The following is a 12,065-nucleotide window of genomic DNA, read 5'->3' as shown; positions in this document are numbered from 1 at the left end:
GCTGCCTCCCTTTGCACAGTGATGCTGCTCAGGTGGGAGCTGCCAGCTACTGCAGTAACAAGGCATTGTGGGTCTGGTTTGGTTTTCTGGTTTTAAGGTCTCCTGCTCCTTGGTCACTTTATTTCTACCTGTATAGTTGTTTCAAATTGGTTTCTTTCTGAGGTCAACAGTAGTAACTTCTTGAATTACTAGAAAACATCCCAAAATTTGGAGTATAAATTATTTTATAGTGCTTGTGAGTTGTGGTGCTTACAGATGCAGTTTGGCTAACATGAGCTTATGTCCTGGTGTCAACTGTCCTTTTTCCTTCCCTACATTTTCTGAGATTTTATTTTACAGTTAAAAAAAAAAAAGAAAATTAGTATAATTTGTCTTTCTATTACATTCTTGACTGTTTTGATTCTTATACTTTTCCTGTTTCTGTTGAATATAGGATGAAGTTTGTCCGAAGGCAGATGGTGATCCTGTTCAGCGATGTGTTTGGGCAACTGCTGTTAACGTAAAAGACAAGTTCATATATGTGACTCAGCCCACGCTTGACAGAGTTCTTATTGTTGATGTACAGTCTCAGAAAGTTGTACAGGTATGTATTTCTAATTTTTTGGGTTGCTATTTAATTTAGACAAAAGAATTTAAGAATTTCCTTCATATTTCAGAAACAGAAATATAGTTATCTTGAGAGTAAACACATTATTTGGAAAAATGCTCATCTACTTTCAACATTTAGCAGCAGTTTCTGTTTAGCAACTATTCTTCTCAATAGACAGTCGTGAGGAAGATAACATGAAAATAGCTCCTATAAATATTGAAGTATTTGAGGAAATAAGTTCTTTAGGAAGTTTCTGACTTGAGGTGCCTTTCACTTTAAAATGATGATTGGCTAAAATAGAGTCTTAGGACAAGAACGTGTCTATCAATTTTGATAGAAAGGTCAAAAGGTCAGGTGCGGCTACAGATGGTGGAGGACTGTTACTCCAGTAATTAGGAGGTAATTTACTGATTATTACACTTTTAGACAGAGAAATTATGGAAACAGTACAAAATAAACACCACCCTTAGCCAGGACAGGAGAATTTGAATTCAGACTTCTTCTCTACTCCTCTTTCTTGGTCTCTGGGATGCTCGAGATACTCTGCTTAGTGAAAATAATTTATTGAGTAAAAGAGAGAAATTAATGCTATGCTACAGTGATTAATACAGTCATAGAGTTTGAGCAAAACCAGGTGTGGTGTGTTGACCCTGACTGGAGGCCAGATACCCACCAAAGCCACTCTCTCACTCTTCTCCCCAACTGGACGGGGAAAGAAAAGGTTCATGGGTTGAGATAAGGGAAGGGAAAGATCACTCATCAATTACCATCACAGGCAAAACCGACTTGACTTTGATTATAAATTCAGCTCATTTCCCTACCAAAACCTAAGTAGGATAATAGATAGAGCAAATCCTAACACCTGTCCCCCAGTGCTCCCTCATTCCTGGGCCTCCTCCCCCACCAGCAGTGAAGGAGATGAGGAATGGGCGGTCAGTTTATCAGTTTGTCACATTATTTCTGCTGCTGCTTCTTCCTCAGAGAAAGTAGTCTTTTCCCTGTTCCATTCCCATGGGGGATGGTCTTTCCCATGAGTTTCAGTTCTTCACAAGTGGCTCCAGTGTGAGTCTCTTTCCTTGGGATACAGTCCTTCAAGAACAGATTGCTCCAGGTTGGGTCCCCTATGAAGTCACGAGTCCTGCCAATAAACCTGTTTCAGTGTGGGTGCCCCTTCGTGATTTCACTGGTCCTACCAGCAGCCTGCTCCAGTATAGGCTTTCCATGGATTCAGGGCCTCCTTCAGTCATTCATCTGCTCTAATGTGAGGTCCTCCAGGGGCTGTAGGTGAATCTCTGCTCCAGCCCAGATCTCCAGGACCTGCAGGGGGACAGTTGCTTTGCTGTGGTCTTCATCTCAGGATGCAAGGGGAATCTCTGCTGGCTCACCTCCAGCAACTCCTGCCCCTCCTCCTCCAGTGACCTGGGCATCAGCAGGGCTGTTCTTCTGACGTATTCTCCACTCCTCTCTCATCTGGTTGTAAGCACTTCTCCATAATAACCCTTTTGTGCATCTCAGCTGTTACCCCAGAGGTTGAACCCCACCACGGATTGACTAGATACTGGCCAGCAGTGGGTCTGTGTTGGCACCAGCTGGCACAGGCTCTGTTGGACGTGGGGGAAGTGTCTGCCAGCTTCTCACAAAAGCCACCTGTATAGCTCCTCCCTGCTACCAAAAGCTTGTCATGCAAACCCAGTGCACCGAGGTACAAGGCAGTGTTTATACTGTCATCATATTTATAGGAAACAGTTCTTAAGCTGAATAAAGCATGGATTTTTTTTTTTTTTAATTAGAAACCTGAGTAAATTGTTAATTTAAAAAAAAAAACCACTTAAATAGAGATTTTCTTCATTCCTTTTGCTTTTTTCACTGATAAGTGAATGAAAATCTTTAAAGTATAGATTATATATTAGGCTCCAGGGAGACAGTATTGTGTCTTTTCAATACTTAAAGGGGAACTTATAAGGAAGTTGAAGACAGATTTATTAATAGGGACAGTAGCAATAGGACAAGGGGTAATGGGTTTAAACTAAAAGGTAGTAGGTACAGACTAGATATAATGAAGACATTTTTTACCGAGAGGTTTGTGAAACACTGTCAGAGGTTGCCCAGAAAGGTGGTAGGAGCCCCTGTAAACCTTCAAAGTCAGTTTAGATGGGGTTCTGAGCAAACTGATCTAGTTGAACATGTCCCTGCTCACTACAGAGGTTTTTGACCAGATGACCTTTAAAGGTCCCTTCCAACTCAAACTATTCCATGATATAAGTATACACATGTATTGTGTATATGCATATAAAAATTAAAAATAAATAACAAAATCACATTTATAAAATTGCATTAATTTTAAAAATAATTGTAATACTCTTGCATACTTGAAACATCGGCTTTCTGAATTCTGTGTCAGTCAACTCTGACATGGCTTCCTCAAAACTTGAACTATCCAGATGATGGCAGGGACTTATAAAAGGTTTTACTCAAGAAGTTAATAATAAAAATGTGGGGCTTTTTTACTTAAATTTACCTTTGCTTATTAAAATAGAGAAACTGAGTGGGTAATGAATTCAGGTTTCTTTTCTCCACAGTAGGGATGAAATATCAATGTAATTGCATTTATTAGCATTTAGACTTCAGTGTCAAAAGCACATGATTCCTCTTGAGCTCACTGAAAATAGGTCTTAATTTAGGTTTTATGAAATATGTTCATTGGTAGGCTCTTCTAATTTGTCATCAGTTACATTAGTTATTGTTTTAAATATATATAAATATATATCACTTTACCATTATGAAATGTGCAGAGATACTGCAAAGATGTATGCTAATTAAAAGGTAAAAATCAGTAAATTACCTACTAATTAGAAGTTCAGCCCTTCCCCAGAAATATGTAAAGCAATTGTGCAGTTTTTGAATGACATTAGATTTTTCCATCATAAAAATATTTAAGATTCTGTCATGAGATGAAAAGCACACATACAGAATGCCTCAGTGTAGCAATAAGCTTTGTAAGCAAATATTATTTAGCAAGTATATTGAGCTAAAACCAGGATACTGAAGAAACTTTCATGTTATTCCAGTGGAAAAAAAAATCACTTTCAAAGCAATTTTATTTTGAGGGATAGAACAGCATTGGTTTTCCACTAATTTAATACTATCCAGATTATGAAGTAAAGAAAGTATAGAATTAAATTTACCCTAGCTGTGGAAAACTTTTTCAAGAATGGAAGTCTTAGTTTTGATGGTTCTAAGTGTTTAAATAATCATAATTTTTTTTTTTTTTTTTTCATTTCACAGTACTTAAAAAAGATTTTTGGAAAGACAGTATAACCAAGGAATAACCATTTAACCAGATAAATAAATTAAACTAGATGCATTACTGTCACTTTTGAAGACCTAAGTAGAATTTCTACTATTTGTTACTGATCTGAAAGTTCTTTCCTAGGATACACTTAGCCAAATACATGGGAAAAGTATAAGGGAACTTGCTCTGTGTCCAGCTTACCCATGCCATTATTCAAAATAGACTTAAAAACCAAGCAAAAGCAAACAAACCAAAACAAACAAACAAACAAAAAATAGTAGTTGCAAACAAAAGAAATAAATAATGAAAGCATGAAAACATATATAATCTTTTTACATATAACATAAAACTGTAAAAAGTAAAACCACTATTGATTCACAGATGGGTTTTAGAATTGAAGTAAGTCTAATTTGGAATTTAGTGACAAGCCAAGAGATACTTTGTTTAGCATTTCTTATAACATGCATGGCTCTCTCTTCTTGCCTTTTAAAAATAGGCATTTATTTTCTTGCTTTATGTTTTGCAAGCAGGAAGAATGTTCTAACCATTAAGTGTTGCTCTATTCATATGATATGCACTTACAAAAATACTTTTACAAACAGGAGGTGCATAAGCATATTTAGTTTTCCAGGTCAGTCTATTTTCATTACTTAGAGCACTGCCTAGCACGGAGTAAAATAAAGATTTAATTCAGTTTTGGAAAATAGAAACTCAAGTTTTCAGAAATTAGAACATTTTTCTTGTTAGTCTTCCTTTTTCCTAAAGTTCATATTAATACAGAGGATATAATTTCCATACATTTACACGTGCATGTAACTATTTCTAGTCTACATCTTAAATAAGGAACCACCTTGCAAAAAAAGCACATAGGATAATGGGAACAAATGTGGAGATAATTTCACATTTTGAAAGCAAGAACACTCTAATGAAAGTTCCATCACTGTGCAAAAACCCTAAAGAAAATTAAAAATTTATTTGAAAGGACTTTAAGTCATGTAGTGATGCTATTCTCTGTGTGAAAATGTTTATTTGGTTTTGCTGGTTACAGTTCTTTCTCTGAAGTACTATTATACATGTTATTCCTTCCTACTATGAAAATTAATGTAAAAGGTGTGCAGATATGTGACAACTAGATTTGAGGAGGATTTATTTTTATGACAGGGATATTTATCAAAATAAGTACTTCAGAGGTTTCTATAGCAGACTAAATTGAAATGTATTGGAAACATGGATATTGCATCTTTAGAGATATGTATAGAGGGAGAATTTTTGACTTATCCAGGTAATTCTCATTCTAAAGTCAAGAGAAGCATTTGCTTTCATTTTTTAATTCTTGAAAAAAAGTATTTTGCAGTATTGCATAGCAGCACACCACTAAGTGGGATAACTTAGAGGCTGAAGTAATCGAAGTCGTCCTTCAGTCCTCGGTGTGCTTCTGGCAGATCAGCCTGGTCAGCTAGAAACAGCTGTGAAAGTCTGCTTCTGAGCTGCTCAACTTCTTTTTGCTGCTGGCTTCCCTCTAGGGAGCTGTACTGCTTGTGCCTGACCCTGCAGGCAATTCCTTCTGCTTCTCCTGGCTGTGCCATGACCCCAACTCTAAACGCAGCTGCCAGCCCTCTGGCAGAACATATATGGGTCAGACCTTTGTCTGGGGAAGCCAAAAGGAAATTTGACATGCCTTGACAAATTAGCTGTACAACAGTTCAAGTATTATTTAAAATTACTTGTTTTCTAGCACGCAACAGAAAGAAGTTATCAAACACAAATGACCTTTTTCAAGGGGTAACTTCTGATTTTAAATGAGCCGGTGAGCAACCTGGCTTCATTTTCCATTTTCAAAAGGAAAAACAAATTCTGCTTAGATGAAGTGGTCGCTTGCAACACCTCGGGAGTACAGTTAAGTATCATCAGCAGTCTCAGCCAGCCATTAGTGCATTATCTTGAGGATCTACATCATTAGTTTAAATTAGGTTCACTTAATTAGCCAGCTGGTACCCTCCTTGACACACTGAGAAACAAGCTGTGTTTTACAGTTCCATAATGGTAAGACTAAAAAACAATTTCCACCCATTTTTTTTCTTCTTTAATGATGAAAATTAAAAAATAATCCCTCCACTTGTTTTGCCTGTGCATAACATCTCTTAATCAAATACAATGTCCTCTTATTTCATACCTCTGAATCCTTCTGTTTCATAACAAAGGAAGTTTTGAGCTCAGCTGTCTAAAAGGTTCATGGTCTCAAGAGACAGTGCTTAAAGTTGTAGGGAAAATGCTTTGGTTCTGATCGCAGGTCTATGAAAAGTAGCAACTGTAATTGGAAAACATATGAAAACAATCCTTCCTACTTCAACAAAATATGCACATTTTAACAGATAGGAAGCTTTGGGTGCAGCAACTTCATGTTGATTTTTTGCAGTAACAAATTCTTCCATGAATTCCAGTGTGTGGCTTGAGAATACTCTTCCCTTTTTACCATTTTTTGGTAATTGGTGGTTTTCCAACCATTACATGTAAAGTGAGAGTGATGGCAGGGAAGGAAGATAAGTAATTTTGTACTTAATTTATAACCTTTGTTGTCATCTTCTTAAAGGCTTTGGTACAATATAGTTTTGATGCCAAGTGTTAGAGTACATAGTGAATAAAAAACATTTTCAGGAATTCAGTAACTCTGAATTAATCACAGAGCTGTTTCAACAATTGATAACATAATTCTTAAATACAGTCTGAAAATACATATCTACTCATTTCCATTCAAGCATATATATTATGTTTCCTTTGAAAATGTGACGGAAACAAAGGATTTCTTTTTTTATTCTCTTTCAGGCAGTGAGTACAGATCCCGTTCCAGTGAAACTACACTATGATAAATCACATGATCAAGTCTGGGTGCTGAGCTGGGGAAACATGGAAAAAAAATCACCAACTTTGCAGGTGAGATATTCACAGTGATTACATGTAAGGAAAGACAGACAAGTTGAACCTTTGTGTAATTGCAATGTGTTCCATATTTTCCTTTAAGCGTTACTATCATGACCCCAGCAGGGGCAGAGAAATGATTTTAGGTAACCAGAAAACAAGTCAGACAACTGACCTCCCCAGAAAGTTAATGATTATTTTCAACACCCTTAGTCAGAACTGACAATGGCAAATTGATAGAAGGATAAGGAGTGCAGCTGAAAACAGCAGCTTGTTCTGTACAGCTGGTCTTTTGAGAGCATATTGTTGCTGTTCATGATATTTTTGTCCCTAATTAGAGGATAAACTGGACTTTAGACAGCCATTTCATTAAGGTCATACTGACATTCTGGAGGTGTCAAGCTCTGTCTTTATTAGGTTTTTTTCAGATGAAAGTTGTTAAAAATCTTGATTTTTCCCATACCTTTTAGCAGTGACAAACCTAGGGACAGTCACTAAAGAAACATCTCAAGCAGCTGTATTTACCTTACTACTTTTTTATTATTTTCTATTCCTTACAGCAGTCCACTGAGACTATGATGATAAGCTTTATATCCTAATTTAAAAAATGTTGAATTATCTCATGGTTGACAAGAATTGGGAGTATGCATAGCCATATGTTCCAGTGAATTTGCTGATAGCGTCTTTTCACTCTGGCTGGAGCACTTAAAAATTTAATCTCATTCTAAGATTTAGTGTAAAAAAAAGATTTAAAAAATCTTAGTTTAAACTAAAAACTGTCAAGGAGTTTAATAATGTAAATGAATAAATATGGATTCAGGGGGTTAAAAAAAATGGAGGGAAAAAATGTATGAAAACCAAGTGGTCAGGTATGTAATATTTCTCTTAAATCTGTAATGTTGATCATCTTTATTCACTGTTATATTCATTCCTTTTCTTGGTAACTTGGAAAAGACGATACAAGAGACTACAGAGGCAATCCTATATTCATTCATTTGGATTGAGATTTGGTTTTTAAAGAGTACTTCTATAGTTTATAATGATTTTACTTTATGCAGGTGATAACTCAAGCCAGTGGGAGTGTTTCTCATCACACAATCCATACTCAGCCAGTGGGAAAGCAGTTTGACAGGGTGGATGACTTTTTCATTCCAGCTACAACCCTTATCATTTCCCATGTACGGTAAGTTCATCTGAATGTAGTGAATGTAGGATTGTTTTTGTGTTCATCCTAAGAACAGGTTCTGGCTGTGACAGAACTGAACAATTTGATCAGCTGGATTTTAAAAGACGTATGGAACAGGGAAAGACTCTGGAAAACAGGACAGCATTTAACACAGGCATAAGGAGCTCTCCACAAGACCTCTTAGAGAAAAATCTATTTTTCTTCCTCAAAATACACTAGTAAGGATGTGATATATAATTTTCTTTTCACTTTTTTTTTTTTTTTCTTCCTATAATATTTCTACCTCTAGCTATTGAATAATTCTGCAGTCTAGGATTTTTTCAGCTTAATATTGCATTAATGTCCATTAGTAGTTTGTATGTTTAGAACTTCTAAGTTTCTTTGCAAGCTGAAACAGATCCATTTTGTCTCAAAACAGCTCTGTCAACAATTATCCATTGTTTATTCTGATTCTATAGGAATACCTTCATTAGATAATCTTAACTGTCATCATTCTGTCTTAGCAAAATTCTTAAATAACAGGTGTAAATAGGCATCTCCATTATAAAGGATAGAATTTCTGGGTAGTAGTCTGTTAAATGTGAAAACATGCAATTGAGAATGGTTTTACAATTGATTTTAGAATGTATGTGCCTGGGAAGAATCTAGTCTATATCGAAGAGCGTTTGGCTTCTTCTAACAACATTGTTGATGAAAGATTTTTTTTTTTTTTTAATTTCCTACGAAACTCTTAACTAACAAACAAGTTAGCAATCAGCCATATGCAATTTATAAATAAATATATAAATTATTATAGCTGAATAATAAATTGACTCTAAGTACCATTATTACCATATTTCCTGAACTGAGTAGACAAATTCCTGTTCTGTCCCTGAAGTAATCTGCAGTCCTCACATTCAGCCTTAGAAATACCTTAAATATTTCTGGTGTATTTGGAAAATATATGTGTTGTGAGAACAAAAGTTACTGTTTCATGAACTAGCAAGTACTAGGGCTACTGCCCAAACAGAACCAACATTTAGATACTTTAATGTTCAAGTAAATAGGAAAATAAAGCCATGGATAGGGATAAACATCATACTGGAAGGTAAATCAGCACTGGGAAAAGAAAAATAGCATCAGTCCAAAGCTAGTGTTGGATTTGCCTTATCTATCTCAAACTATTTTACGTTGATCTTTTTGCAAATAGGTCAGGTAGGTGCTTCCTGCTTTGCCTGTTTACCTTCAGTTGCTGAGTCATTTCACATGTCCTATATGCACCTCAAGAAAAAGTAGAATGAAAGAATAAAAGAAAACACACAGGAATAACAAAGGGGTATGAAATTAATTGAACACTGAGAGAATTAAATCTGATAAGTGCCTGCAGACATATAATAAACGTGTACATCAGTTCAGGCCTAGAAAAGTTTGTTTGTTTGTTTACTGGTGTTTTGTTTTTAGTGTCTTTGTTTGGTTGGTTGTTGTTGTTTTTAATATTCATGTGCCAGATAAAATTACCAAGATTGCCAAATACCAAAAGAAAATTCCCATTCCGGGTCTGGCAAAAAGCCTGCAGTAGTTTGTCCACTGCTAAACCCACAGATTTGGGGGTTCAATGAGCAGAATCAGTTTGGTTTTACCAAATAATGGGCTTAAGAGAAATGCTATTAATTCTGAGTGGCTTTTCTAAAAAAGAAAAAAGAAAAAAAAAAAAACAAAAAATCACTGTGCAGACAAATAGAGTGAATATTGTTTCAATGTATTCTTCAACAGCTGTTTATGTTAATCCATTGTTGAAGAATTTGTCTTCCATAAAATGTCTGGCCTGCAAGTACCTTTTTTTTTTTTTTTTTTTTTTTAATGGGAATGCAATATGTGAACAATATTATGGGAAAGATTTAAAATTAACTGTATTAATCAAATTAGTACTGATGTAGAAAAAAACCCACTCAATCACAGCATGCCTTTCTTAAGGCTGTTAGGCAACAAACATAAAGCTTGAGTTTATTATTCTTGGGAGTGTATACCAACCAGGGGAGCAATTTATGAGTGTGAATTGCAAAAAAACAGCTAAAAGAAAAATAACCCCCCTGGCTAAGTTGGCTGGAGCAGTTAATTGCCCAAGGGCCCTATTTACTTTTTGTCAGAAATCAGCTCCCTTTGACCATGCAAAACCAGCCACTTTCAGAAAAATGAAAGCTTTCTGTAGCTAGGTCACCTATAAACTAAAATTTTAAATTAAAAGAATTAGTGAAGTTTTGTAACAGCTAGCACAAACCATCTGATACCATCTGCAGTGTATACTATCTACAGCATATTCTGTCCAATAGGATGGCTTGTTGAAACATGGGAACAGAAGTAAAGGCGAATAATTTAAAGCTATAGTGAGTCATTATTCTTTTTACTTTTTAATAATAGCTAAAGTGGTAATTACTAGTAGTAGGTATATAAGTATATAAAACTTATTGCAAAATAATTTTATTTAGGAAGTGGTGGAACTATACTTTTGACTTACCTAGGTGAGTTATTTTTATACATGAAAATCCAAATAGGCTGCTCATTAGTAGAAAAGAGAATTTCTCATATTTTAATGCTCTTTTGGGCAGCAGATAATTTAGGGGACACTTCTTCCAGATCAGACATTTGAAGAGGTACTATTAATTTTATTCTCAGGTAAACAGTAATTCATTTCAAGGAGGAAATTTTTTTGCCATATTTTTCCTACCACCGACTGAGTTAATGTTTGCATTTAATTGTCACACATCAGGAGTCAGGGCAAATAATCTTTTGGGTTGATAACCAGGAGGCGTAACGTTCATGCTCTGAACAACTGTGATGCACCATCAAATCATCAACTAACCAAACTAAGTAGGCTTGAGCCAAAAGTAGAGGAATAATAGACATATTTATTATCTTTAAACTTTCTGTTCTAGTTGTTGGCTGATTCATGTGTGTACAGAAGAGGAAAAGAAAAGAAAATAAACTTTATCATTTTGGGGAGAAAAATGTTGTAGGTTTGGTAGCGCCAGTCAGTTTTGGGATGTTAGGAAGGTAGCACCCTCTCTTTTATGTTCCAGTAATACTATTTCGTTCCACTGAAACGCCATCAGAAATCAAATTATGTTTTATCTGTAATCCTTTTGTATATGCATTTATAAATATATATATTTGTGTGTGCACATATATATTTATAAAGAAAAGAAAATATGTCTTTGTTTTAGTGAAAATATACAAATTATCTCCCTAATAACGTCTAGAGCAGCTCCGCTGATGTTTCCAGATAGCAAGTCCATGGTTGTACAGAGAGTCTCAGATGCAGATAGACCTGGTTGGCATCTCATTATAGAGGTGACTTAATTCTAGATTTTCCTGTCTGGTTTTTTTTGACAAGACTTCTGCACCTGCTGACTCTAAGGGAGGAATTGCATCATGCCTTTGAGCATTCCGTCAAGATGGAAATAAATTTCCTTCTTTTTCTCAATAAGCAAACTCAGAGTTTAGAGAAAGTCAGTTTACCATGAGTTTTCATGAGTTTCTTTTGCCAGCTAGTTGTAGTGTAATGCGCAATAGAACTCAATCTTAGAAAAAGAGGCTGTGACACAAAACAGTAATAAGTATTATTAGAAAGAACACTGAAAGAAGTTCATTCAGTCTTGCTGTTGGAAATCTGAAGATTTCAAAGGGAAGAAATTTTATATTCATCTTGCCTATCTTGAAAAACAGCCCATCCTGCTATTATCGTTGTCTGTGCACTCACTGTAAATATACTTTGAATTATACTAAGAGAATGAATGAATGAACAAGTGAATGTAAAGTATTGTTTTTCATGCACACTCTTGTGCCCATATTTTTAGTGTACACAGCTTGAAAAAAAATCTCCCCATCCCCCAGTTCTGTTGAAAAATTACCAAACACCAAGGCCAAAAAAGGAGTTAGAATGAAATCTATTACACTATAATAAATAATACAAATCCCAAGGCATTTTTCTTCAGCTCTTTCTGAAGACTTTTCCTTCTGTAGATGCACCTTATAAGAATTGGCTGTATGTTTTCAATATTTGTCCTTATTTACTAAGAAGAAAATTGTATTCAGTGGGCTATTTC

At 35.4% G+C, this 12,065-nt stretch overlaps 1 protein-coding gene across 3 annotated transcripts in view; it reads left to right on the top strand.

The window, feature by feature from the left end:
- Window positions 1–12,065, top strand: part of FSTL5 (follistatin like 5) — a 423,037-nt gene that overhangs the window by 386,826 nt on the left and 24,146 nt on the right. For all 3 annotated transcript variants that reach the window (XM_058420632.1, XM_040065515.2, XM_040065517.2), the window contains 3 exons: window positions 434–583; window positions 6,705–6,812; window positions 7,856–7,980. In XM_058420632.1, coding sequence (XP_058276615.1) covers window positions 434–583; window positions 6,705–6,812; window positions 7,856–7,980 — 383 coding nt within the window. The remainder of the gene's footprint in view (window positions 1–433; window positions 584–6,704; window positions 6,813–7,855; window positions 7,981–12,065) is intronic.

The sequence above is a fragment of the Hirundo rustica genome, chromosome 5 (genome assembly GCF_015227805.2).
Source record: "Hirundo rustica isolate bHirRus1 chromosome 5, bHirRus1.pri.v3, whole genome shotgun sequence".
NCBI classification, from domain to species: domain Eukaryota; kingdom Metazoa; phylum Chordata; class Aves; order Passeriformes; family Hirundinidae; genus Hirundo; species Hirundo rustica.
The sequence above is the reverse complement of the archived record's forward strand: the minus strand, read 5'-3'. Positions and strand labels throughout refer to the sequence as shown.